The sequence below is a fragment of the Melitaea cinxia genome, chromosome 28 (genome assembly GCF_905220565.1).
Source record: "Melitaea cinxia chromosome 28, ilMelCinx1.1, whole genome shotgun sequence".
Taxonomy (NCBI): Eukaryota; Metazoa; Arthropoda; class Insecta; order Lepidoptera; family Nymphalidae; genus Melitaea; species Melitaea cinxia.
In genome coordinates this window covers 7,289,658-7,317,343 of record NC_059421.1, presented here as the reverse complement: position 1 = coordinate 7,317,343, position 27,686 = coordinate 7,289,658, and the positions used below count along the sequence as shown (strand labels likewise).

The window sequence follows — 27,686 nt, the reverse complement described above, 5'->3', positions numbered from 1 at the left end:
CATTATATCCACCACCAGACACCAGATAAGAACGAAGTTAATGGTAAATATTAATTTCAAATTCTATTCGAGGTATAAAGAAAATAATTAGCCTCAAATACTATGTGGCTCTGAGCAGTTCCAATTGGAACTCCAAAACCGATTCGATTCGCTGGAAACTACTGGCGACGTGGACGAGATAGCCGACAACGTGGTGAAGACGATGTGTACTCTTGGTCGCAGGCACTTTCCACCAACAAAGTCAACGAAGCAGACCAAACTTTCTCCCGAAGCCTTGGATCTGATGCGGCAGAGGCACGAGTCGCCGACTGCTTCGCTAGAACAGAGGGCTCTGTCCAAGAGTATACAGAAACTTGTACACCGAGACCTCCGCTGCTCAAATACGAGAGAGATTGCTACTCTGATTGAGCAGAATAGGGGTCCAAAGTTTTCCAAAGACCACTGAGGAGAAGCCTTCTTGCGAAGCTCAAAACAGCGGATGGCAGAACCGTCTACTCTCGCTCTCAGATCCGGGAAGAGGTTGAGTACAGCTACTAGCGAGTACAGCAGCTATTGTACATACATTCTGACATGTGTACTTAGTACGCACGCACTTTTTTTTAACTTTTTAGGGGGACTTTTTGACTTTCACCCTGTTATCAATGTATTTGCCTATTCATAAAGATTTGTATAAATTGAAGTTTGATTGTCTATGATTTTGCAGCGGGGTCTTAGGCTATAACAATTTTGCAGCGAAAACTTTCTTGATCAATTCATTTGCGAATAAATGAGGCACTTTTATATCTCCCATAGGTCTAAAACATATTATATTCTAACGGGAATGAATTTAAATAGTTATTGAAGTGGAAACCGAATGTTGTTAACGTGTCGAGTTTAATATTGATGTAATTTGCGCGATATTGCGCATCCATCGGCTCGGACAAAAGATACCATTATCTACTCCTAGTTCGGTGCAGGCACGGCTTTGTGTGTGGGTCAGTATATAAGCTTACGTACGAAATAATAATAAATAAATATGTATGAAAGTTTGATGGTCAATATTCTTCCGAATATTAGAAGTTTTGTCATGTTTTTGTTACAATTCCTGACATATTCGTTTTTGTTACAATTCCTGATTTATAAGTTATAAAATAATATAAGTTTCATATTGTAGCCATTTCGTTGAGACATTAGTCGCCTTCTAATTGTGGAAAGTTGAAGGCTTTTTAGCCTATAAACTAAATATCTGTATAGCAAAGACTAAAAGGTTTTATGAATTTCTTGCATAATTCATACCATTAAACTTTTTCAATTTCTGTAAAAAAATACATAATATGTTAAGGTTAGACCAAAATTGAAAGACTGAAATATTTCTACAATAATTACAGAAAAGGATTATCCAAACTATAATTTTACTTTGTACCACATCCTCTATATTGTAAACAGATTCCTCTGCCTTGGAGGATTAACAGAACCCCGATAACAGCAAGACTGTGAAGGATTACTGTTGATAAAACTTACCAATATCCTGTTTATATTGTAGGTAAGTAGGTCCCTTTGTATCTTACTTGACTTGTAACAAAGATTGAATGAGCGTTCTTTGTACAAGCTGGTTGTACATTAATAGGTGATTATGTTTTGTTTCTTTTTTTAAATATAGAACGTGTTTTTTATGATATTTTACATTGGCGATAGATGGCGCTAATAGTATTTTTAATACGTAAAAAATCTAAATAAAAATTTTATTTTATTGTGTATTGTATAATATGTATGTATTTTATATAAATATATCTTGTATATTTATGTGTATATTTTTATATAAGTACTCGTGTGTATCATAGTATGTGTGTAGTATGCATTTGTATATTGTATTTTGTTATGAATATTATGTAATTAGGTTTTTATTTTCAAGAATCTGTTTGTTGTCTACATTACTGCACTCTCTTAGCCTGTTATGTAACGTTAGTTTTCACTATCACAGGTTGGCTAGAAGAGATCTCTTCTAGAGATAAGTCTACCGTTGCTAACTTTTGTATACAAGTAACTGTAAAAAAAGTTAAGTGCAATAAAGAATATATATAATAACGGACATGCTTTTTTGTTTCTTCAAGAAGTTTTTGCGTAAATATGTTGAAGATAATAAAAAATACGTTTTAAGTTTTTTAATTTTTTTAGCGTAACACCGTTTTAATCACACGTTTCCTCAATTCTCGTGTAAACGAAGAATAATGAGGTATGATTGTTAATAAATAAATATCTATACATTTGAACTAAGTAAATATGAAACACTATACCTTAATACCAAGACTTACATGCTTTATACCGAGTAATACGTGACAAATTGCGGGAGAAAAATTACCCGAAAGCTCGTACGAGCTTTACGAGAGATTTGAGTTCATTTTATGGGTGTTTAATTGCATTCGTTATTTTGGCTTGATGCGTACCCAAGATACAGATAGATACAGATTAGACAGGAATGGAAAAAAAGAAAAAAGTAATTTCGCTAAAAAAACAAAACATTTTCAATGTACAGAACAGGTTACATTTATTATTAATTTGAATATTATCTCAATATCTTTAAGCTCGTTTTTGCGTCAGTTCCCAAGTCTTACCTTCATCGAAATCCACCGTTTGTTTTGCCTCTAGAACCACAAAGTTTTCAGCTACAAAAAAACCGTTTATTGTATTTCTGTCTGACCTTTAACTTTAGTAAACTAACATTATAATTTTCTATTGTGTTTTGGAGAAGTACGGTCGGCCAAGAAAGTGGTGTACCAGTTTTGATTTAGTTTCCTGGTTATCGAAAATTACAACAAGGTTCGTTATAATAAGGTATTGTCTGTCTCTTTCAGTAAGAGACATAATATAATAATGACGTAAACCTAATTCATAATATTCATACGTCATTATTATACATGACATTTTAAACTCTATTAGGTATAAGTAATATCGTTATCGATGATCAGATAAAGACGGCAATAGAAGTTGTCAGATCGATCTGCAAGCGAAACTAATCTTTATCACCTATGAATTTGCAAGCGGCATTCAACCTTAGGGTGGTACACCACTTTCCTGGCCTACGGTAGATAATTTATTTATTTAAATGTTTGTATTTCTACATCTAAAGATGTGAAATAGAGGATATTTGTTTCTTTTAAATTAAAAAATAGTTGAAATAAAGTAAAAAAAGTTTATGTGGGTGCAATTCACAAACGATAGAAGTCTTTAGGAAAGTCGTAGGAAGATAAGCCGTTGCGAATTGTTCTATCGACGATGATCACGCTCTCCAGAAAAAGGTCGTAAGCGCCATGCCAAAAGCGTCGTGTAGGCGTTTTGACCCGTACTTTATAATTCTCTCATATATTTTGTATCGTGACGCATTTTAGTTTCATCGAGTTTAAATTCACACCGATTCTAAAGAGATTTCACTTAAAAAAATTATTCCTTTAAACATATTTTGCGACTACATACCCAATGACTTAAAAAAAAAAAAAAAAAAACATCAAGCCATAATTTATTAAGTATTTATTTTTTAATTCGTTTTGTGGCTCAGCTTGTTGTATATTTAATATAAATATTTCCAACATTATCGTTTTTTTTTTTTAATACGGTTTCAATTTTGTAAAATAAAACCGAATTTAAAAAAAAAAAACGTTAAATTAAAAACGAAGGTGCTTTTAAAGCTTATTTGAATCAAGTTTTATTTTTTATTTGATTTGATTTCGTTTTAACTACATGTCCGTTTTTAACGGACTTCGAAAAAGGAGAAGGTTACTCAATTCGACCGTATGTATTTATATATCGAAAAACAAGTGTACGACTCACCTGATGACGGGCGGCCGCTTTCTCCAAGTAGGAGAAAGAAGTTGACAAATTATATATATATATATATATATATATATATATATATATATATATATATATTATATACATATATACATTTTTTTTTATATAAACATTTATTATTTATTATTCTTTATGTTCGGGGATAACTTCGTCGTTTATGAATCGATTTTGATAAAGTTTTTTTGTCTGAAAGAAGATATCTTAATTTCAAGTTTAATTTCAAATCAACTCACGTATAAATACTTTATTATAATTTCGTAAAGTTATAATTATTATACTTGTTTAGTGCGCATTATTTGCACGGTTATAGCTAGTGTTCATATTATATAGCTTAATTTACACAAAAGTTAGACCGAACTTATAACGTATAGAGCAAGTGCCGCCCCCGCTCAAGTTAAACTATAAATTGAACGTATTGCAAATAAGATTACGATGTAACTTCTGGCTCTAGTTTTGAACTCAAATAGTGTCTTAGAGTGAAAATGATGTATTAGATGATGCACGTGGATTTTAGGCAAAAGGTCAGGGGTTTATTTGAGGGTTCGGAGTAAATATAATTTAATACAGTGAGGGAAAATTTGGGAGAACTTATCTTGGGAGATTCGTGAATGTATCTACCTAACAGCAGTGGAGTCACAGGATGTAGGGGAAGTGGCACTAATGCTTTTTTATTGAAAAAGAAAATCTAATTGTTGAAGTGCTATAAAGTAATAATATTTGGTACTAATTCAATTTATTATTATTATTTTTTTTTATTTTTTTATACAAAATATTGTACATATTTACAATTCACAACTTAAGAACTAAATATTTACAGATAGTTTTGGTATAATTAATCGCTATTTATTATTGTATCCAATAATTCGAAGCAAGGCGATTTTGGAAAATAGCATCTCTTAGACTTTATTCTTCAGACAAATTCATTTACTTTTTTAATTTATTTATATCATGTGGGCTTCAAACAAGGGTACGGTCCGCCTGTAACTGTTGCATCCGCATACCTGCAACACCAGGAGAAAGCACTGTGCTCAATTGCTCATCCTACCTCCAATCATTTCTAGCTCTAACCAAAGTACTCACCACAGGAACACAACACTACTTGTAATTTGTCTGGCTGTTTGAAATTTTCAGCAAGATTTGCTGTATTAAAATACAAAAAAAAAGTTGAAATAAAGGAGTTCAGTTGGATCTAATGCTTTTCCTTACTGACTGCATCTGATTGTTACAGTACTATAAAATAGTAATTTACATTTGACGACGCGTTAAGCGCAGAGGTCACAGCAGTGGTTGTTCCGCTGGCGGTCGCGGAATCGATCACCAGCTCACGACAAACATTTGTATTGGCCATATAGATGTTTATCGTGTTCTGGGCCTTTGTGCTTGTGTATTGCGTATGTTTCCGGACCCCCGACACTGGAAACAATCCTATTGGGGGTCGTTTAGTTTGATGCTTTTATTTATTTATTTATTTACATTTGAACTGTTATTGTTATTGTATTCTATCATTATAAGGCTCAAAAATTGCTTTTTCTAAATTTTTTTTAAGACATAAAAAGTGACACTATGAATAAGCAAAGACTTTAGCTCAAAATTACTTACACCATATCATAAATACATAACAATTGAATTCAGTTCAATGTTTAGTTTCCATTTATTATGCAACATTCCAAGCCTTCACACACTAATTATGTAATGTTAATTGAACATACAAACTCAATTTAGTGTAGTTTGTCACTACGAAGTTAGTCGCAGTTGGTTGACGTAAACTTCAACTACTGTCTATGGTCTATGACAGAACTATATGGAGCAGTGCCTATTAATTGATAATACGTTGAATATGAGCTGGAATTGTATACTAAACTCCTTGGGAGGCTTGGGGATAGGATCGGCAACACACTTGCGATGCTTCTGGTATTGCAGGCGTCTATAAGCTACGGTAATCGCTTACCATCAGGTGAGTCGTACGCTTGTTTGCCGATCTAGTTACATAAAAAAAAAATACTTACCGTTATACTCAAGCACGGGTTGTTGTTCAACAATGTCATCGCTGGATGACCGCTGTGCTATTGTGAGGTCCAGGCGACTTTTCAAGTTTAGCAGTTGGAATAGATGTGATCGTCTAAAACAACAAAAAGAATGTAAATATGTATATATATATATTATTTGTCAAGCCGCATTGGAGCAACGTGATGGATTGAGCTCTGATCTTTCTCCTACTTGGAGAAAGCGGCCGCTCTTCATCAGGTAAGTCGTTCACTTGTTTTTCGATCTAGTTGTATAAAAAAATTAAGAACCGATCGAAATTTGAGGTCCAAATTTAATCTTGATTTTGTCTTGTTTTATAATTGGTAATATAGATTCAAGTATGTTCCTATGATTATCTTGATTTGTAAGATGCTGTTTAGGATGTAGTTAAACTTGATGGTTGTAATAGAAGAGTGAGATAGTACTGAAAACCATGATCACAATCAAATCGTGGACACATAGGCTACAAAACACAAGCAAATATATTAAATAAAACTGATTATTGTTAGCCTATAGCTGTCACTAATTTGGATTAAGAATAATCAGAAAGAAAGTTAACAAATAAGTACTCTTTTGATAAATATTCTAAGCTAATTGTTACACTACTGTTATTCTCATAGAATTCTGTAGATATATGTTTAAAAAACTAATAGATTAGAAATAAAGCACTATGTATCTCAGACACGAATTCGCAATAAACGAATTCCGATGTTAAACAATACTGTATCTTTGTTTAAGTATATATAGGTATGTCTGCCAATATGATATGGATACGGTTGTGATAAGTCAACTTTTCACATTAAGTTGAAAATCGATGCGGCCCTTGATATCGACATCTTTGACGTTGAATCTACAAACAAAATGAAAAAAAAAATGCAAAAAAAAAAACAAAAATCTAAAGTTATTTTTCGGGTTAACAAAAAAATTATAAAAAAAATTAATCGCTTAATGTGTTGCTAAGCTCAAAAATGGCGATACAGATTCAATTTTTTTTAATACTTCGTGGAAAATTCTTACGGAATGAAAATTAAAGAAAATTTCGTAAAACATTGGAAAATATCAGAAAAATTTACAACAATTTAAATTTTGCGTGTCTGACAGTTCGCATGACAGGACAAAGACTGTCTTTACAAATCTTATATATAAAATTCTCGTGTCACAATGTTAGTTAAAATACTCATCCGATACGGCTGGAGTGATTTTTATGAAATTTTGTGTGCATATCGGGTAGATCTGACAATCGACAACATCTATTTTTCATACCCCAAGTTATAAGGGGGGGGATTAAGGGGGGTTAATAACAAATATGTACTGTGTGGCTACGGCACTAAAGAATTTAGCCACCCCCTCTCTTCCCGTGGGTGTCGTAAGAGGCGACTAAGGGATAACAAGGTTCCACAACCACTTTGGAACTTAAGAAGCCGACCGATGGCGGGATAACCATACAACTGCTGGCTTTGAAATACACAGGCCGAAGACGAGCAGCAGCGTCTTCGGTGCGACAAAGCCAGTACTGCGGTCACAACCCGCCTGCCCAGCGTGGTGACTATGGGCAAAACACATGAGTTCGCGTTGTTTTTGGCGTGAGCTTGTGGAGGCCTGTGTCCAGCAGTGGACTGTATAGGCTGTAATAATGAATAACAAATATGGCAAAACAACGTTCGCGGGATCAGCTAGTCTTATATATAATTCTCGTGACACAATGTTAGTGAAAATAGTCCTTCGAAACGGTTGGATCGAGTTTTATAAAAATTTTGTGAGCATATCGGGTAAGCCTCGCTAGTCTAGTCGCTAAGCTAATCGGCCAACATCGATTTTTCATACCCCTAAGTTTTAAATGGGAGGGGGGGGGGGGAGGGAGATTAAGCAACATAGCAAAACAACGTTTGCGGGGTCAGCTAGTATATTATATGAAAATGCTTGATACAATCAAAAGCAACGATTAAAAAACGCAGCTTACTTTGCACAACATCGCGCATATTTAGCACCAGTGTGATCACAGTTGTATGAGCTGAACAAATATGTGTTCGCCATAAATTCACGTAAAGTTATGAGGAATAGCTATGGGGAGTTCGTGTACTTTAGAGGGCGCTGCTAACTTGAACAAATAAGTACTATTTTATTTAGGCTGCTTTGGTGTTTGTTTGTTTGTATAACATGTGTAGTTAACGCACAGTCCTTGAGACTGAAATAATGAAGAACTGGAACCTTAGTTTACTATTTATGATGGTGTTTTAACTCGGTTCCATAGTATTGGTAATCTACAAAATGAATGACGTCATAACGGCACCAAGCAAACATATAATGTCATGGATAACCGTTTTGAGCAAATGTTATGATATCATCGAGACACAACTAATTTACAATTGTGAGTGGCCCTGTTTATAAAGTTTGCAGTGATCCCGATTTCTACTTCAAGAAAAGTTGGTTTGGTCTCCATCCCAGTAGTGGGATGTTTTTTCAAATCAATAAATCAAGATGTATGTTATTTCTTCAAAAGATAGACATTAATTTAACGTTATCCCAGGTTTCAAGCATAATTTCATATATTCTTTCCTTCATGTGTGACTAGCCCTCATGGACGCTGTTTGCATTAACCATAGATCAAGTAAAAAAAGGTAGATAACGCACCTAGAACAGAAAACTGAAGCCACTTTTTTAAAGATGTGTGAGTGAGTGAAGTGTTCACACCTTTTTAAAAAAGTCCCTAAAATTTTTATTAAACAATTAATTTAATATAGGTAAAATGGGTATGTGAAAATAAAAACCTGTTTATAGTTTTAAATAAATTTACTAAAAATAAAACAAAAAATCGGTAGAATAATAAAAAAATATATTCGTAAGATAATCGTATAAATGGACACTTCCTATCCCCTCTGTTTATCTGTTTTCAGTTTGCAGTCGGTTTTTTTTAACTATTTTTTTTAAGAGCCATTTCACAAAAATCGGTAACAATCCGCGAAATTGTAATATTTTGACGTCGTTAATCTCAGTGTTGGATGCAATAATGTAATTTATATTCTTGAAATATAATAGAGCAAACCTTTGTTGTAGTCCATAGTCAGATCAGAATTTTGATTTATATTATGTGTATAAAATTATTAACCTTTTCATCAGCCTCCTCCCTGGGTAAACGGTCGCAATGTATACTTTGAAGTCCTACTTTTCAATAACCTCTACGTTGAAACCATTTTAAAAAAATATCATAATATGTGGAATATAATTTTGTTGTCCACTATCATAGATTTTTATTCCATTTGTATCTCTATTAAACGATAAAAAAAATTTAAAGTTACGAATATTTTCCAAATAAGTACAATTTTAAAAGCGATATTTCTCTTAGAAAACTAAGAAATTTTAAAGAACTATCTTCATCAAAGTAAACTTACATCATTAAGGAATACAAAAAAAAATAATTAAAAGATGTAATTAGTTTTAATACATTTTATATTAAATAATAAAAAGATAGTATATATTGCCACGCATCAAGCCCGGTAAATCAGTCGAGCGCTAGCGCTCTTAGAGGTAAGGTCCACGCCAAATTCTGCGCAGCCGTCTCTTTCGCTCACACGCGCCAAGCGCCTGTTGTTATAGCGGATAAAACGCATTTGATACTTTCATAATAAAATATAAATAAAATAAACATATTACGAAAATGACTGTAAAATAATATAATGATAATTTCTGTAAACAAATGGATAATTTAATTTTCTTTTCTCACACTATCAATACAAATAGGCATTTCAATCTGTTTGTCTTGTTATTTGTTAATTAATATGTTTGTCGGTGTCGATGTCATTAAATGCTTTTTTATTCATATCGTAAATATTAGATTCATTCGTAAACTGAAAAAACTATATCAATTTAAAAAAATTGTTTCATAAAATTGATTTTTTTAATTTTATTTTAAATTTATTGACTGTTGTTATATAACATACTTGAAATTTTTAACAAATTAATTATGTAAAAAACATTTTATACCATAGTTATAATTTTTATTATACATCAGAAAATGATCACGATGTTCTTTTGGTTGTCACACTATACGTACTAGCACAAAGATCGCGCGGCTCGTACGACTCGCGCGATGCGACCAAATTTACATAAACTTGCAGAGCGTAAAATTGTGAAATGGCTCTTAAACCTAGAATCCTTTATGTTGTATAAGTTTTTAAATTTTTGTCGCTTAGAACTCAGAGTCATCGTCATTGTTTGCATTTTACTAATATGATGTAGTCTTATGTTCAAATATTTTTCAATCACTAATCGTATTAAATTGACTTTATGCGCATGGCCAGCATAATCGTTGTCATTTTCTCAGTCTTACAGCCGCTACCCATTCACCTCTTATTAAAATATTCGTTGGAAACCTAAAACCATGAAATTTGATAGTAAAATATGGGTACCCAGTTTACTCAAAAATTGTAAAAAGTTAAAACATAAAACAAACGAGTTAATAATTCATAAATATATTTTGATTTTTTTTATTTTCAATTTATGTAACATAAAATAACACGAGAAAAAAAAAACAATAACTATGTCTACTTTTTACTTAATTATTTTTCTGATTGCGTACAATTTACTTACCCACATTTTGGGGTATTGAAAAAAAGAACTACTGGCAACACTCCCATGGTACGTCATTTCGTGACATTGAAATTATAAGTTCCGAATAACCTCAATATTATTTTGGAATAACAATAAATTTAAAGTTTTATATGTACTTACGTGTGAAACGATATTCCTTCAGATTTTTTGTTTACTTTGGTATTGTTTTTGCACCATTTAATAACACAAGACGGCATTTTATAAGCAAAGTTACTGTATGAAGCCTCGTGACATACTAACGAAAATGAGCGTAGTTTGATGCATATGTGTGCGTGAGCGCGTGTATTTACTTGAAGGAGCCGAGTTTTGTGGCTTCACTAACAACAAAGGCCGTGCATTATCTACTTTTTTTACTATATCTATGGCATTAACATCATTTTTGCTCCAGCGATTGTGGATTCGATTCCTAACCTAGACTGGGTTCAAAATATATTTATAGTTATAAGTATTACTTATATGTACATTTATTTAAAAAATATAATAAAATGGTAGGAAAATCAAAACTGTACATTGAATATTTTTTTTTAAAGAATACTTGGGGTGTGATCTGCAATCGATACCGAAGCTTAAAATATAGTTTTTAGATTTTTTGTCTGTTTGTCTGTTTGTCTGTATGTATGTCCGGGACAAACTCAAAAAGTACTGCATGGATTTACTTCAAATTTGGCACGAATATTATTAAGAAGTCGAGTCAACATATAGGCTACATATTATCACGCTATTACCTACGGGGAATGAGCAGTGAACCTTTATTTCTTCAACGCATTCTGTAACAACGTGTAATCTAACGACGCATATTTGAATGTTGTTGTTATTATGTTAATAACCATGCTATAAGCTAGCTTCATACTATAAACAAAGACATTCTGTAGTATATTTAGTACATTACACCCGTGCGAAGCCGGGGCGGGTCGCTAGTTTCAAAATAAATATGTAGTAATAACAGCTGGCTGTGACCCAAAACATGAGGATTAAGTTGCTTACCTTTGGAACAGACTACCGTATGTAAAAGATAAATATGTACCGTGACAAGACTCGACCTTTCAGAAACTTTTAGCACTGACTTTATAATACAACCTAAAGAAGACCCCAGGGAAGAAAGCTTTGTACGGGTTATAATGTAAAAGTTGAACGTAGAAGTTGATGACTTGTGAGGCTCATACGTTTTCTTGGGTACTGTTTGAAAGCTTTTGTTTATAGGAATGGAATCAGAGAGTTGATAAAAACACTCTTTTTAATGTGAACGTTTTTGTAATATTCTATGTTTTTCCGAAACCCTAGCATAATATTTAACGCAATTGAGGAATTGGTGTGTGACTGTTGTTTATTTTTATAGTAATTTTATTCGGTGCACAATAAAACAACAATAAGTTAAGTTTAAAGAATATTTATTTCTCATTAAAAGAATACCGTCACTTACATGGGAAATTTTCAACAATAATGTGCATAAAATACAAAATGGCAATTTATTTCTAATAACACAAGCGACAACAGTTACGCAACAAGCTTTTCTATCATATAAATATGTAATGGCTTTATAAGTAGATAGTAAAAGTTTTAAAGTAAAAATTTATTTTTTTCGTTTTAGCGCAATCAAATAAAAGGTTGTTTTTTAAAAATGTTTTTTTACCTTTAATTAATTTATTAATTATCATCATAAGGATTACATAAAGTAAAATATTAATAATTATAATATATTATAGACTAGTTGCGCCCGCGGCTTCGCCCGCGTTGAAATCAGTGTATTACAAAGTTTTCCCGGCAAACTTCCAGTGAAAATCTCACCAAAATCGGCTTAGCCGTTCCGTAAACCTTCCTCTTGAACCGCATGAAAATCCGTTTAGTAGATTTTGAGGGAATCGATCACATACACTTTTGGGGACTTTGTTTGATAATACACTAACTGTTGTCCGCGACTACATCCGCGTGGCTAAGAAGATATGCATTACTATTAAGATGTTTAACGCAAATTATTTTTTTATTTCAGTCACTTGAAATGCTTATCACACTGAGTAACTTTTTAAAAGGCACAATTTAGTATAATTTAATAGTTGTTTTTATAAAACCTCTCTATACACCACATTCTTAGCTTTATTTTCAGGCTGCAGTATGAATAACGTATCAGGCGAACTTATAGCTGCTGTATATGTTTCATACAAATATGTTAACCCCAATTAAAACTAACTTAGCGGTGGAATATCGCAAAATCCGTTCTTAGCGGACGTCTACTAACTATAATGGCTGGAGGGTCCATCCTGGATGGATGGACCCTCCAGCGTTTTTTAAGTTCTCATGATGAGTTAGTCAGTGACCTTTTTTTTTAATATATATAGATTACGATGCATTATTTGGATAACTTCTCACCATCTATATATACGTATATACATTTTATATTTCAAGTCATTTACTTCAAAAACATAGGACTTTCATACAAACTTCCAACCCCCGTTTAATCCCCTTAGGGATCGAGTATCGTAAAATCCGTTCTTAGCGGATGTTTACACTTTATAAGAAACCTATCTGCCAAATTTCAAGTTTATTGCTGTTATAGTTTCAGAGATTTCGTGATGAATGAGTCAACCTACCATCCCCCGTTTTAACCCCAAAAGGGAGTTGGTTTGTAAAGATACATTATTTGGACACCCTCTCACCATCTATAGAGCATACATTTTAAATTTCAAGTCTCTTACTTCAAAAACACAGGACTTTTATATAAACTTCAAAGCCCCGTTTTACCCCTTTAAGGGTCGAGTTTCGTAAAATTAGTTCTTAGCAGATGTCTACGCCCTATAAGAAACCTACCTAAAATAATACTGTTTTCAAGCAGTATTGTGTTCCTGTTGGTGAGTAAGGTGACCAGAGCTCCTGGGGGGATTGGGGATTGGGTCGGCAACGCGCTTGTGATGCTTCTGGTGTTGCAGGTGTCTATAAGCTACGGTAATCACTTACCATCAGGTGAGCCGAACGCTTGTTTGGCTTGTAGTGACATAAAAAAAACCTGCTAAATTTTAAGTTTATAGCTGTTATAGTTTCGGAGGTTTTCATACAAACTTCCAACCCCCGTTTTACCCCCTTAGGGGTCGAGTTTCGTAAAATTCCTTCTTAGCGGATGTCTATGTCCTATAAGAAACCTACCTGCCAATCATTACAGCCTATACAGTCCACTTCTGGACACAGGCCTGCACAAGTTCTGTTCTTATTCTATTCTATTCTGTTCTATTCTGTTCTGTTCTTATTTTATTCAATTCTGTTCTATTCTATTATATTCTGTTCTATTCTTTTCTGTTCTATTCTGTTATTATTCTATTCTATTCTGTTCTGTTCTAATCTGTTCTGTTCTTATTCTGTTCTATTTTATTCTATTCTGTTCTGTTCTTATTCTGTTCTATTTTATTCTATTCTGTTCTGTTCTTATTCTGTTCTTATTAAATTCTATTCTGTTCTGTTATGTTCTTATTCTGTTCTATTCTATTCTGTTCTGTTCTTATTCTATTCTGTTCTATTCTATTCTGTTCTGTTCTTATTCTGTTCTATTCTATTCTATTCTATTCTATTCTGTTCTTATTCTGTTCTGTTCTAATCTGTTCTTTTCTATTCTATTCTGTTCTTATTATATCTATTCTGTTCTATTCTGTTCTATTCTATTCTATTCTATTCTATTCTATTCTGTTCTTATTCTATTCTATTCTGTTCTATTCTATTCTGTTCTGTTTTTATTCTGTTCTATTCTATTCTGTTCTATTCTGTTTTATTCTATTCTGTTCTTATTATATTCTATTCTGTTCTGTTCTATTCTGTTCTTATTCTGTTCTATTCTATTCTATTCTGTTCTATTCTATTCTATTCTGTTCTTATTCTATTCTATTCTGTTCTATTCTATTCTGTTCTGTTCTTATTCTGTTCTATTCTATTCTGTTCTGTTCTATTCTATTCTGTTCTTATTCTGTTCTATTCTATTCTGTTTTATTCTATTCTATTCTAATCTATTCTATTCTTATTCTATTCTATTCTGTTCTATTCTATTCTATTCTGTTCTATTCTGTTCTTATTCTGTTCTATTCTATTCTGTTCTGTTCTTATTCTGTTCTATTCTATTCTGTTCTTATTCTGTTCTATTCTATTCAGTTCTGTTTTTATTCTGTTCTATTCTATTCTGTTCTATTCTGTTCTTATTCTGTTCTATTCTATTCTGTTCTATTCTATTCTATTCTATTCTATTCTATTCTATTCTATTCTATTCTTATTCTATTCTATTCTGTTCTATTCTATTTTGTTCTCTATTCTGTTTAGTTTTGTTCTATTCTGTTCTATGCTGTTCTATTCTGTTCTGTTCTATTCTATTTAGTTTAGTAGACCCCTAAGGGGGTAACCCTTAGGGGTCGAGTTTCGTAAAATTCTTACTTTGCGGATGTCTACATCCTATAAGGAGCCTACCTGCCAAATTTCAAGTTTGTAGGTATTATAGTTTCGGAGATTTCGTGATGAGTGACCTTTCGCTTTTATATACATATGTATAGATTATTATATAACATCAAAAATGAAAGTACTGTAATTTCAACCGACTTTACCAATCAACCAACCAACCAACTTTACCAGCCAACTAATCAACTTTAACAACAAACGATCACAAATAATCTTAACCTACATTACGTTTATAAGTATCTTCTAACTATACTAATATTATAAAGCTGAAGAGTTTGTTTTTGTGTTTGAACGCGCTAATCTTAGGAGCTACTGGTCCAATTTGAAAAATTCTTTCAGTGTTAGATAGCCCATTTATCGAAGAAGGCTATAGGCTATATATAATCACGCTAAGACTAATAGAAGCGGACCACCAATGAGGAATGTTTCAAAATTTGGGTGTTTTTCCTATTGAGAGCTTCCGCAGTGTGCGCTGCAGTTTTGCAAAAATCATGTATACAGACAGAACGACGCGGACGAAGTCGTGGACAGAAGCTAGTATTATTATATTAAGTATCTTTATTTTATTAATTTCAATAAGAAAACAGGAAGATTACTCTGCTTTCAATAATGTGTTTTCCATATAAATACAACAATAAAATATCGAATTTAGATAAGGTAAATATTTTTAAACGACGTTTCCTTATTGCATTGTTATATTCCCAAGTTATATTGTTTTGGGTCGGTTTGTGTTTATTGTTAGTTCACTATTGGTAATGGTGGGGGAGGAAGGAGGCTATTATGGTATTTCAAGTTGTAACAGTAACGTTTATTACATTATATTATGTATTAGGCTTATGATTTTTTTTCATTGGGTTCTAATGCTATAATAACAGATTTATTTATTGGAATGGCAAAACTGCCAACCACAAAGTATGAATTTATTGTTTTCAGAGTAACCAACATACTTTTGTAATTATTTTAGTAGCATACAGTAAATTAAAATTTCATGAGTAAACATGGTATCAATATTTGTTACGTTAAAAAATCAAAAAAATTGTAGTAATTGTATATTGTAACTACTTTTTTAACTTTGAAAGCCACGTCTTATAAAATAATAGATAAATTAAAAAGTGTTACAAGAAGTGAATTCAATAGGAGATCTCGATGTGATAATGGACAGTAAACGAAAATTTAGGGCACACGTTGATACTTTAGTAAACCAAGCATCCAGAATGCTAGGCTTCCTCAAAAGGAATACTAAAGGAATTGTACACAAAGAAACAAAAATAATATTCTGTAACAATTCTGTGAAGCAGGCTTAAATATGCGTATGTGGTCTGAAACCCACGATATTCAACTTCCTCACAGCGCATTGAAAACATTCAAAGATCTTTTTTATATCCCTAGTAGGTACCGACCCCTGCCGTGGCCCTTTTGGTCCTAGGCTTGAAGTTGTAATAATTGTTACAATTTCTAAAGTTTTGCAATATCCTAAAAACCTTTTACTTACATTAGAAAGCTTAAAAAAAACTCTAAACCTCTATTAGCAGACATTCTTGAGTTTAGCGCTTAGCGATTTTTACTCGTATCAATTTTTATAGATCAAATATAACTAGTGTATAGTACCTACAATTCTATTTATCAAACATCCCGTTATTACCTAGGATATTACTATGCATATTACATTCATGATCCAGTACTTAATTCTAATGAATATCCAAAACAAATAATGTAAATATACTAAATTTATCAGAATGAATTAACTTTTATTTAAATAAATAAAATATTAATGATGTAAATAAATAAATATCTTATATAACATATACACATTTATCTGTTCCTAAGGTAAGCAACTTAATGCTTGTGTAAAGGTAACAGCCGGCTGATATGGCTAAATAGTTTTTTTTGATAAATATACATTGAACTATAATACGATTATTATACCCAGACTCAGGCGGGAATAGAACTCGCAACGCAAATATGAAAGCATGTAAAGCGGTAAGTCTTTATTGTTATTATAGATGCTTAAGACCGATTAGTTTTTTCAACGTTACTCTTTTATGTGACTTATCAAACGCGTGAAGTCTATCTTTAAATTTTCAGTAATTTGTAAGTTTTTCTTTTCAAAGAAATACAAAACTTAAAAAAATTATAAAAACGATTTATTTTACGCAGTTCTTGAAACTAGATTGCAAAATAAACCTAATCGTACAAACTCGTCTATTTCATGTTATAATCATAATCCAAAAGAATATTATAAAATATTAAAGATAAAAATTCAACGTCGCGGAAAACAACCACAAAAATAACCAGTTATGAGGCACGTAAGGAAATTGGAATGTTAATATAGAGCCGAAAGCGCGAAGACGACGGTGATTACAAATTTTAAGGGGAATCTTTTGCTGAAAATGACTTTTTTATGTTTAAGGAATTTTGGTATGCACGGTAAGGTATAGGGGAGGCTTGATTGACTAAATATTGTAATGGTACAAAAATCAAATTCTGTTTTGAGCGTTAAAATTCACAAATTATTTATTAAAAACTAAAACCCTAAATTATGTGAAACGATACTTTTTGTATAAAAATTAGTAATTCGATACATTTTCGTTCATTATTTTTGATAATTAAATAAAAAACGAGTAAGATACAATTACAAATAATTATTTTCTATTGCTAGTTAACAATACTAAGCTGTGGCATTCTCACAAATACTTTAATACTGTCCATACATCTAACTTCATAAACATTATAATGTTATCATAATGATCCATGTAAAAAAAAATGACGTTATTTTGAATATTTTTCTCCATATTTGTTACATTTTTTATTAAACTCTATGAATAACAAGTATAGATAGTAAGAAAGTATTAATTAATTTTTATTGTACCAAATAAAAACATGAGCATTGATTACATGTCTACTAGATCTACTATTCTCTACAGACCTTGTATATTGGTATGAGAAAGGAGTTCTAGAGCAGGGGTCTCCAAATTACGGCCCGCGGGCCAAATTCGGCTCACTAGTGCCGTCAATCCGGCCCGCGACAGTCAAAACTTAACGATAGCAGTGACGCAGAAATCTTAAATATTTAAGCTTTAATATTAATAATTAATAAATAATTGAAATAAAATAGCTAGACTGTAGCTAGAAATATAATTAAGGGCAGAAAAATTAAAACTGTTTTGGGCCCTTGAAACATAGAGAAAAAAAATGGCCGTAAGGTATCAAAGTTTGAAGACCCCTGCTCTAACGGAATGGGTATGTAATTTGGCACAGAACTTCCTAATGTAGGTGAATGATCCCGACATGTGAGGTTATAAGGAAATTCATCAATTTATTTCTTCTTTTTTACTTTATTGGTAAGCTCGACATGATATATGGCCAATAGTAGCTTTTCTTATACGTATAAAAACTTAAACGTTATCTATACATAAATTCCATAAATTACTCCACAGAAACGCTATTATTATGGTAATATCTTTGTAACAAAAACAGAGTCCAATGTAATAACACGATTGATATATTGACGGTTTTGAAAATAAACTTAAGCTCGGTTTCTATATTAAAGAACAAATTGTTTTCCAATATATGTACCTTGTGTTATAGAAAAAACTGGTATTTTTTATACGACTCGGTCGGCAAACAAGCGTACGGCCCATGATAAGCGGTTACAGTAGGGTATAGATGCCTGCAACAGCAAAAACATCGCTAACGCATTGCCGACCCCACTCCCAACACTTTACTCACCATTGAAATACAATAGGGATGAAACGGATATCCGGTAACTATCCGGTATCTGGCCTATCCGGCCTTGTTTCTCACTATCCGGCCGGATACCGGATAGAAATTCAGTATCATCATCATTGGCTTAGTTCGTCTATTGCAGACGATTTAGACAGTGTCAGACAGACACTGTGTCGCCTGGGACACTCTTCAGGAAAACGCAGAGTTTTCTAAGCTCTGCGCCACCGTCTCGACCTCACTGGCTAGGACCACATGAACGACGAGTCGATACGTGTGGAGCCAGTTCGGCTGCAGGAGTCTTTCGCATTTTAGAGCTATGTCACGAATGCTTGACGGAGACCCCATTCCGGGTTTCAAATGAAGTTTTCATTCTCTAGGACCCTGATGATTTTGAGCCTGGTTTATCCCTCGGTCGCCTTTTACGACCCCCATGGGGAGAAAGGCAAGTGTGTGTGTGTGCGCGATACATCAAACAGCTAAGTTCCACCAGTTATCCAGCGGCCAGATATTCGGCTATTCGGCCACATGGTTGGCAGAATATCCGGTATCCGGTATCCGGCCAAACTGCTATCCGTTTCATCACTGGAATACAAAACTACTTGAGAACACTGTTATGCGTTTGTGCTTAGTATTATGCGTGTTTACGGACCCCCAAAATAGGAGAAAATCCTACTGGGGGCCCGTTGAGTGTTAAGCGTTTATTTATTTATTTGATAAACTAATGTTTTGGAAGTTCGAGTCATCTATTGATGCGTAAGAATGAGACTACGATATGGATGAAATATGTTCATAGTTGGTAGCATAAATAATTGGGTTCATTTATGCGTATGTACAAAAAATGAAAGTAGTGTGAAAGCGGAGGACATAATTCAAGTAATTCTTCCGGTGTGCTGTCAGCTCCAAACATAAATATTGCTCGTATTTTTTTTTTGCGAGCAGTCTGTGGCAACTGTCAATAATGTATCGCCGTAAATCAAAGTAATGTCTTAATGGCTATACCCATGCGAATAATTCTCACTAAATAAGTATATTAATTATCTTTTTACAAAATTACGAAAAGTATTTATACGTGAGTTGATTTTAAATTGAACAAAAATTTACCGACCGTCAATCATGTTGACGTTTCAAAATTAAAGCCACATAATTTTAATAATTAATTAATTTACAAAACAAAGCGATAACAAATTTTTTAATTGTTGTAGCTGGTAAAGCAAGCATGATTATCTATAAAATGATATATAATTTACGTGGAATAATCGTGAGGCTTTTTCTAAAAAGGGAGGCAAACATTTTAAACCTTGGCGTATATTAATATATATTAATCTATACTTATTATAAAAATAAGTCCCCCGGCCGCGTCTTTCTGTCCTCCTGTCTGTCCTCCTGTCTGTCTTCCTGTCTGTCTGAACGCGATAAACTCGAAAACTACTGAACGGATTTTTATACGGTTTTCAACAATAGAAAGAGTAATTCTTGAGGAAGGTTTAGGTATATAATTTATTATGCTTTTATGTAAATTAGCTGAAATACGGCGACAAATGTTGAAGAGGTCGCAAAAAATCTCGCCAAATGGGAACTTTCCACGCGAACGCCGCGTAAACTAGCAAAGATACAGTTAAGTAATGTACTAGAGAATTCAAAATCTATAAAAATGCTACAAAAAAGTCCGCGATAGCATATCTCTATCTCTTACGGTTGACTTACAATAACCACTTTTATGTTAACATTTTTAATTAAAAACATTACGTTATTTTCAAAGCTATTTTCTTTCGTTCGGTATTAATCCTTATCCAAATGAATATGTTAGTTAGCTTAGTCATTTAATGCAGATTAAAATTGCTCTTTACACTAAATCAATCAGATGAATAGTTTTTGAGATATCGTTGTTAGAAGTAATTAGTAGCGAAACATTTTTAATGCTTGGCGAGCATTGAGATGCCTACGGCGAGTCCATCCCCTCTGCCCCGCATCGCTCGACCGCCTGCTCAAGCTATATAAACCGGGCGATGTAGCGCGCGATCCGCCATAGTAAACAGACTTTGGTAGCAACTGAACGCATTGCGTATATCGACTGTCATCGGCTTACTACGGGTATTGCTGTTCGGCATTAAATCTTGCTATTGGTTCCTATTATTATGCTATTGTTAGTTTTAATTAATTATTTTCATACTTAGTAGGTGGTGTAAGAAACCTTTCAGTTTACTTTCTTCTTTTCGTTTGGTTATTTCGTTACTTTTTAAATAACCAAGTACCTTACTTTTCCGTACTTGGTTGCTATAAATAGATTTTTGTAAATAATTTTCGTGAGTCTATTTAAGTTCATGTATATTCCTTAATTAATTATTTTCATACTTAGTAGGTGGTGTAAGAAACCTTTCAGTTTACTTTCTTCTTTTCGTTTGGTTCTTTCGTTACTTTTTAAATAACCAAGTACTTTACTTTTCCGTACTTAGTTGTTATAAATAGATTTTTGTAAATAATTTTCGTGAGTCTATTTAAGTTCATGTATATTACTTTTTTGTTACTTGGGTGTTGTAGGGAAGTTGTTGTAAATAAATATTATTTAGATTCATTAAACTGTTTCTATTAAATACCTCTTTATTCAATTTCTTATTAAACTTAGGTAGATAATCATGCCGAGAGGCCAAATATAGGACGCAGTACGTCTGCTGCTAAAAGACTTCGTTTGAATCGGAATAGTGAAAATAATGAAGAGAGAGAACTGCGTTTATCATTGGACCGTGAAAGACATATTTCGCAAAGACTGCGAGAGTCTTCTGCGGAACGTAACGCACGTTTGTCGTTGGATCGTGAAAGACATGTTTCACAAAGACTGCGCGAATCCTCTGCTGAACGTAACGTACGTTTGTCGTTGGACCGTGAAAGGTATGTTTCGCAAAGACTGCGTGAATCCTCGGCAGAACGTGATTTACGTTTGTCGTTGGATCGTGAAAGACATGTTTCACAAAAACTGCGTGAATCCTCTGCTGAACGTAACGTACGTTTGTCGTTGGACCGTGAAAGACATGTTTTACAAAGACTGCGCGAATCCTCTGCTGAACGTAACGTACGTTTGTCGTTGGATCGTGAAAGGTATGTTTCGCAAAGACTGCGCGAATCCTCGGCGGAACGTGATGTACGTTTGTCGTTAGATCGTGAAAGACATGTTTCACAAAGACTGCGTGAATCCTCTGCTGAACGTAACGTACGTTTGTCGTTGGACCGTGAAAGACATGTTTCACAAAGACTGCGCGAATCCTCTGCTGAACGTAACGTACGTTTGTCGTTGGACCGTGAAAGGTATGTTTCGCAAAGACTGCGCGAATCCTCGGCGGAACGTGATTTACGTTTGTCGTTGGATCGCGAAAGACATGTTTCTCAGAGGCTACGCGAATCCTCTGCTGAACGTAACCTACGTTTATCTTTAGATCGTGATAGACACAATGCTTTAATGGAAACTGAAACATCTGAGAGAAGACAACTCTGACTACAAAACGATCGTATTCGGCACATAAATTTTAGGAATAATATGCCAACTAATGGAACACAAAATAATAATAGATGGTCCAATAAAGAGTACTCGGCAATGAATTACAGTACAACAATTGATTATCAAAATTATCGTATCGTTTGTATAGGTTCTCCTTCCATTGTTTGTCAATACTGTTCGGCACTGAGATGGAAAGATGAGTCAAAAGGTTTATGTTGTTCAAATGGTAAGGTAAAATTAGATGAAATAGGTGCTCCACCTGAACCTTTAAATTCTCTACTTGATGAAAGTCATCCAAAGCATACAGAATTTATGCGTCATATTCGGCGGTATAATAATGCGTTCCAGATGACTTCATTCAAAAGTCAACGAGTAGTTGAAAACGGCTTCATGCCAACATTTAAAGTCCAGGGCCAGGTTTACCACCTTGCAGGTAGTCTTCTTCCACAAGTTCCTGACGACCATAAGTTTTTGCAGATATATTTTATTTCCGATCCTGAAGTTCAAGCAACGACTCGATGTAATATTAGTAATAGTAATTCAAGAACACCACTTGATAACTCTATAGTCAGGTCATTGCAAAACATGTTGCATTTGCATAATAGATACGTACAATCTTTTAAAACTGCAATGGAAAGTATCTCTCTCGATGTCCCAGATTACAATGTAGTAATTCATGCCAGCAGGGTACCTGACGGTGAACACCGTGGACGGTATAATGCTCCTTCTACCAGTGAAGTAGCAGTTGTCATTGCTGGACAACAATTTGACAAAAGGGATATCGTTCTTCGAAGCCGCGACGAAAATCTCCACAAAATTTCCGAACTACATCGTTCATATGACAGTCTTCAATATCCACTGATGTTTTGTCGAGGTGAAGACGGATACACAATTGATATTCCCCAAGTTAATCCTTCTACAGGAGACAGAGTACAGAAGAAAGTTTCATGTATGAATTATTATTGCTATCGTTTAATGGAACGCCATAATCATTATAATGTTTTACTAAGGTACGGAATGTTACTGAATCAATATGTTGTAGATCAGTATGCTAAACTAGAATCAGAACGTTTAGCTTTTATACGAAATAACCAAACACAATTACGCGCAGAAAATTATATACACTTACAGGATGCTTTACATTCTAATGAACACACGACAAACAATATTGGGCAGCTGGTAATATTACCGTCATCTTTTACTGGCGGACCAAGATACTTACACGAAAAAACTCAAGATGCCATGACCTATGTCAGGAATTACGGGAAACCTGACCTCTTCATTACTATGACCTGTAATCCTAATTGGAAAGAAATAAAAGATAATCTGCATTCCACCGCAACACCTCAAGACCGATATGACATTTTAAATCGTGTGTTTCATTTAAAAGTACAAAAACTATTACACTTAATAAATAAGGTAAACGTATTTGGTCCGACACGCTGTGACATGTATACGGTGGAGTGGCAAAAACGTGGGCTGCCACATATACATTTGCTTTTGTGGCTGACAAATAAAATCAGGCCCGACCAAATTGACACAGTTATAACGGCAGAATTACCAGACCAAGACGAAGACCCAACATTGTATGACATCGTGGTAAGGAACATGATTCACGGACCCTGTGGAGCTTTAAACCCTAACTCGCCATGCATGCATGAGGGAAAATGTTCAAAAAAATTCCCAAAACCATATCAGAGTCAAACTTCAACTGGTGATGATGGCTATCCAAAGTATAGAAGATTATCACCAGAGGAAGGAGGACGCAAGGCTGCTATTCGTAATTACGAAATTGATAACAGATGGGTAGTGCCTTACAATAAACTATTATTAAAAATTTTCGAGGCGCATGTTAATGTAGAACTTTGCAGTTCCGTGAAATCAATAAAATATGTCACTAAATACATCAATAAAGGAAGTGACCAGGCTACGTTTAGTTTACATTCTACAAATGAAGTAGAACAATTTCAATCTGGCCGCTACATTTGTAGTTCTGAAGCACTATGGCGGATTATGTCCTTCAATATTCATGAAAGAGCACCAACTGTCACACACCTCGCTGTTCATTTAGAAAACGGACAGCGGGTGTATTTCACTGAAAATAATGTAAATGACATTGTGAATAATCCAAGAGATACTACTTTAACAGCGTTTTTCAAACTATGTGCAGAGGACGACTTCGCAAAAACTCTGACCTACGACAAGGTGCCTGCCTATTATACCTGGAATCAAAATACGAAAAAATTCCAACGACGAAAGCAGGGGGCGGTAGTTCTCGGGTACCCTGGCGTGAGAAAAACAGATGCTCTTGGAAGGGTGTACGTGGTACACCCTAATAATGCAGAATGTTTTCATTTGCGGTTGTTACTCCACGTTATAAAAGGCCCTACTTCGTTTAGAAGTCTCCGCACTTTTGAAGGTGTAACTTACGACACATTCCAAGGGGCTTGCAAAGCTATGGGCCTCCTCGAAGATGACAGTCACTGGGAGAGTACGCTCTCTGAAGCAGCCATATGCTGTTCACCAAAATCACTTAGGTGCCTTTTTACCATTATGATATCGTTCTGCCAAATCACGGACCCGCATCTTCTTTGGCAAAACTATCAGGAAAGTATGTCCGAAGATATACTGCAACGCAGACGACAAGAACTGTCATCAGATGATTTAGAGTACGACCAAAATATTTTTGATGAAGCTTTAAATGAATTAAATAAAGAGGTCGAATCTCTATCAGGTAAAAGTATAAAAGATTTTGGTTTTAACTTGCCGTTAAATTCAAATCTTTATGCAATGAACAACATCGAGGATTTACGAGAGACTGACTATGATTACACCCAACTCTTACAGACAATTCAAGATGAACATCGCTTAAATCCAGAACAAAAAATTGTTTACGACCAAATATTGTCATCAGTTAATAGTAATGAAGGGAAAATGTTCTTTCTAGATGCACCCGGGGGCACGGGTAAAACATTTATAATTAATTTATTATTAGCAAAAGTAAGGTCTGACAGAAAAATTGCTCTTGCCGTGGCGTCGTCCGGTATTGCAGCCACACTTTTGAAAGGCGGGCGAACTGCACGACGTGTGACGAACTGTGACGACGTCTCTAGCGTTTGTAACATCTCAAAACAGAGTAAAACAGGTAAATTAATGCAGGATTGTAGCTTGATTATTTGGGACGAAGCTTCCATGTCCCATAAAGCATCAGTTGAGGCATTAGACAGGACAATGCGCGATTTACGCAACAGAAATTGCCCAATGGGTGGCTGCACTGTTTTGTTTTCTGGAGACTTTCGTCAAATTTTGCCAGTCATAGCAAGGGGGACTAGAGCTGACGAAGTCAATGCATCACTCAAAAGATCTTATCTTTGGCCACATATTACAAAATGTGAACTTAATACAAATATGAGAATTTTGTCCTCCAGTGAAGACAATAAACAATTTTCAAATAACTTACTTCAAATAGGTAATGGTGCATTTCAATCCGGAAATGTTAAAATCAATCTTAGTAACCTATGTGCTTTGGTTCAAAATGTGGAAGAATTGGTTGAGACCGTATATCCCGATATTACTAATATAATTACAAAGACTTTATGTTGGTTTAAGGAAAGGGCTATATTGGCACCTACTAATGAACAGGTTGATAAAATTAATCATTTAATTATTTCCAAGTTTGAAGCACCATCACAGATATACTATTCAGTTGATACAGTTTTGGATACCGCAGAGGCAGTACATTATCCAACTGAATTTTTGAATTCTTTAGTTCCTCCCGGAATTCCTCCACACAAGTTAATATTAAAAGTGGGTTCACCAGTGATATTACTTAGAAATTTAAATCCCCCAAAATTGTGTAATGGCACGAGACTCAAAATAGTTAAATTAAAAAACTTTCTAATCGAATGCACTATTTTAACTGGCTGTGGTACTGGTGATACTGTTTTAATTCCCAGAATACCGATGATTCCCTCCGAATTACCCTTCCAATTCAAAAGACTGCAATTTCCAATCAAATTAGCCTTTGGTATTACTATTAATAAGGCACAAGGCCAAACTTTAAAAGTTGCAGGAATAGATTTAACTGATCAATGTTTTTCTCACGGCCAGTTATATGTTGCCCTTTCAAGGGTGACATGTAAAAATAATCTGTTTGTGTTTACTAACAATCCGTCAGAAGTAATGAACGTTGTGTATAAGGAAATATTTCAATAGAAATATTCCTTATACACAACGTTTCAAGTAAAAAGTATTCACTTTTAAATATCCGGTGCCTACCTTACAGCTTCATCATCAACAATGTGTAGATATCTTTGTCATCACATATACTTCTTTATCTATACCTAAAACACTGGATGTGTCTATAATATGCGAGGAGTTATTTCAATTACTCTAGGCTCCCATCACCACATCCTGACCTGGTTACTATAGGACCAGCTGCAATGTTTACTCTTTCAAACATAATAAGAATTATCCAAGTCGATACACTGGCCTCGAAGTAATAGGGAAACATAGTCATTATTGGGGAGTTTCGACGATGATATGATATACCTAATCATCGTATTTTTAAAAACAGACAAACAAGTTACACATAAAAATACCAAAATCGTCATAGGTTTGCCTATAATATTTAAGAAGTTCCTGCGATTTCACCAGGATCCCATCATCAGATCCTAACTGGACAATGGGACCACCTGCATACGCACCATATATTAAAAAACATCCCTACGAATTGAGAACCTCCTCCATTTTTGAAGTCCGAAATCCACACGGGCGAAGCTGCGGGCGGAAGCTATCTATATAAATAAAAATGAATGTTGTTAAGCGCATAACTCGAGAATGGCTCGGCTAATTTATTTTTTTGTATGTTCCTTAAGGCCCACGGAAGGTGTTAATACAAAAAAAAATTTACTATTGACAGAACGAAGTCTGTCCGGGCAGCTAGTATATGATAAATATGTAGTCTCGTATAAAGCAATAGGTTTTGGATTACACTTTTCTTACACGGAGCAGTTTTTGCCCAGTTGTGGAACGTTTATGGGTTAGCCCAGGATTTACATTTACTGTTAAAATAATTGTAACTAAACAACGGAAGGCTTATATTTTTTAAATTCTCTACTTTATGAACATGAATTGTACCAAGAGACATCAGTAATTAAATTATTAATTTGTATACAAATATACGACATGAAATGAGATTACTTTATCATACGGCTTAAAAAATAATATTTCGAAGAAAATTGCTTCTTGAACTTCGATTGAATCTTGTTTAAGATTAGTGAACGGAATCTTGGAACAAGGAATAATATTACGTTCATAATATCAATTGCAGACTATTTTAACAAACTGCCTCTAATTTGTACTGGCAAAGAAAAGAGTTAACTGTACTGTAACAACCATGTTTTACAATGCATTCATAAAACTTTATCATTTTACATAATATTTATAAAAACAGTCGTAATATTATTTTACATTATATTTGTCGGAAATAATAATGTAGCGAATTCGGAACGCCAGTGCCATCTGTTGGCGCTTGATGGAATTAGTGTTGAGATGCACCGTTATAAAATAGCCGACCTAGGGAACATCA

General features: G+C 34.0%; 1 protein-coding gene across 1 annotated transcript; it reads left to right on the top strand.

Annotated features, from left to right (window-relative positions):
* The first annotated feature begins 202 nt into the window (after positions 1 to 202).
* Positions 203 to 26,311, top strand: LOC123667460. Its single transcript, XM_045601354.1, has 4 exons — positions 203 to 355; positions 22,445 to 23,468; positions 23,652 to 25,241; positions 25,566 to 26,311. The coding sequence occupies exons 1-4, from the start codon at positions 203 to 205 to the stop codon at positions 26,309 to 26,311; spliced, it is 3,513 nt and encodes a 1,170-aa protein (XP_045457310.1).
* Positions 26,312 to 27,686: the final 1,375 nt, after the last annotated feature.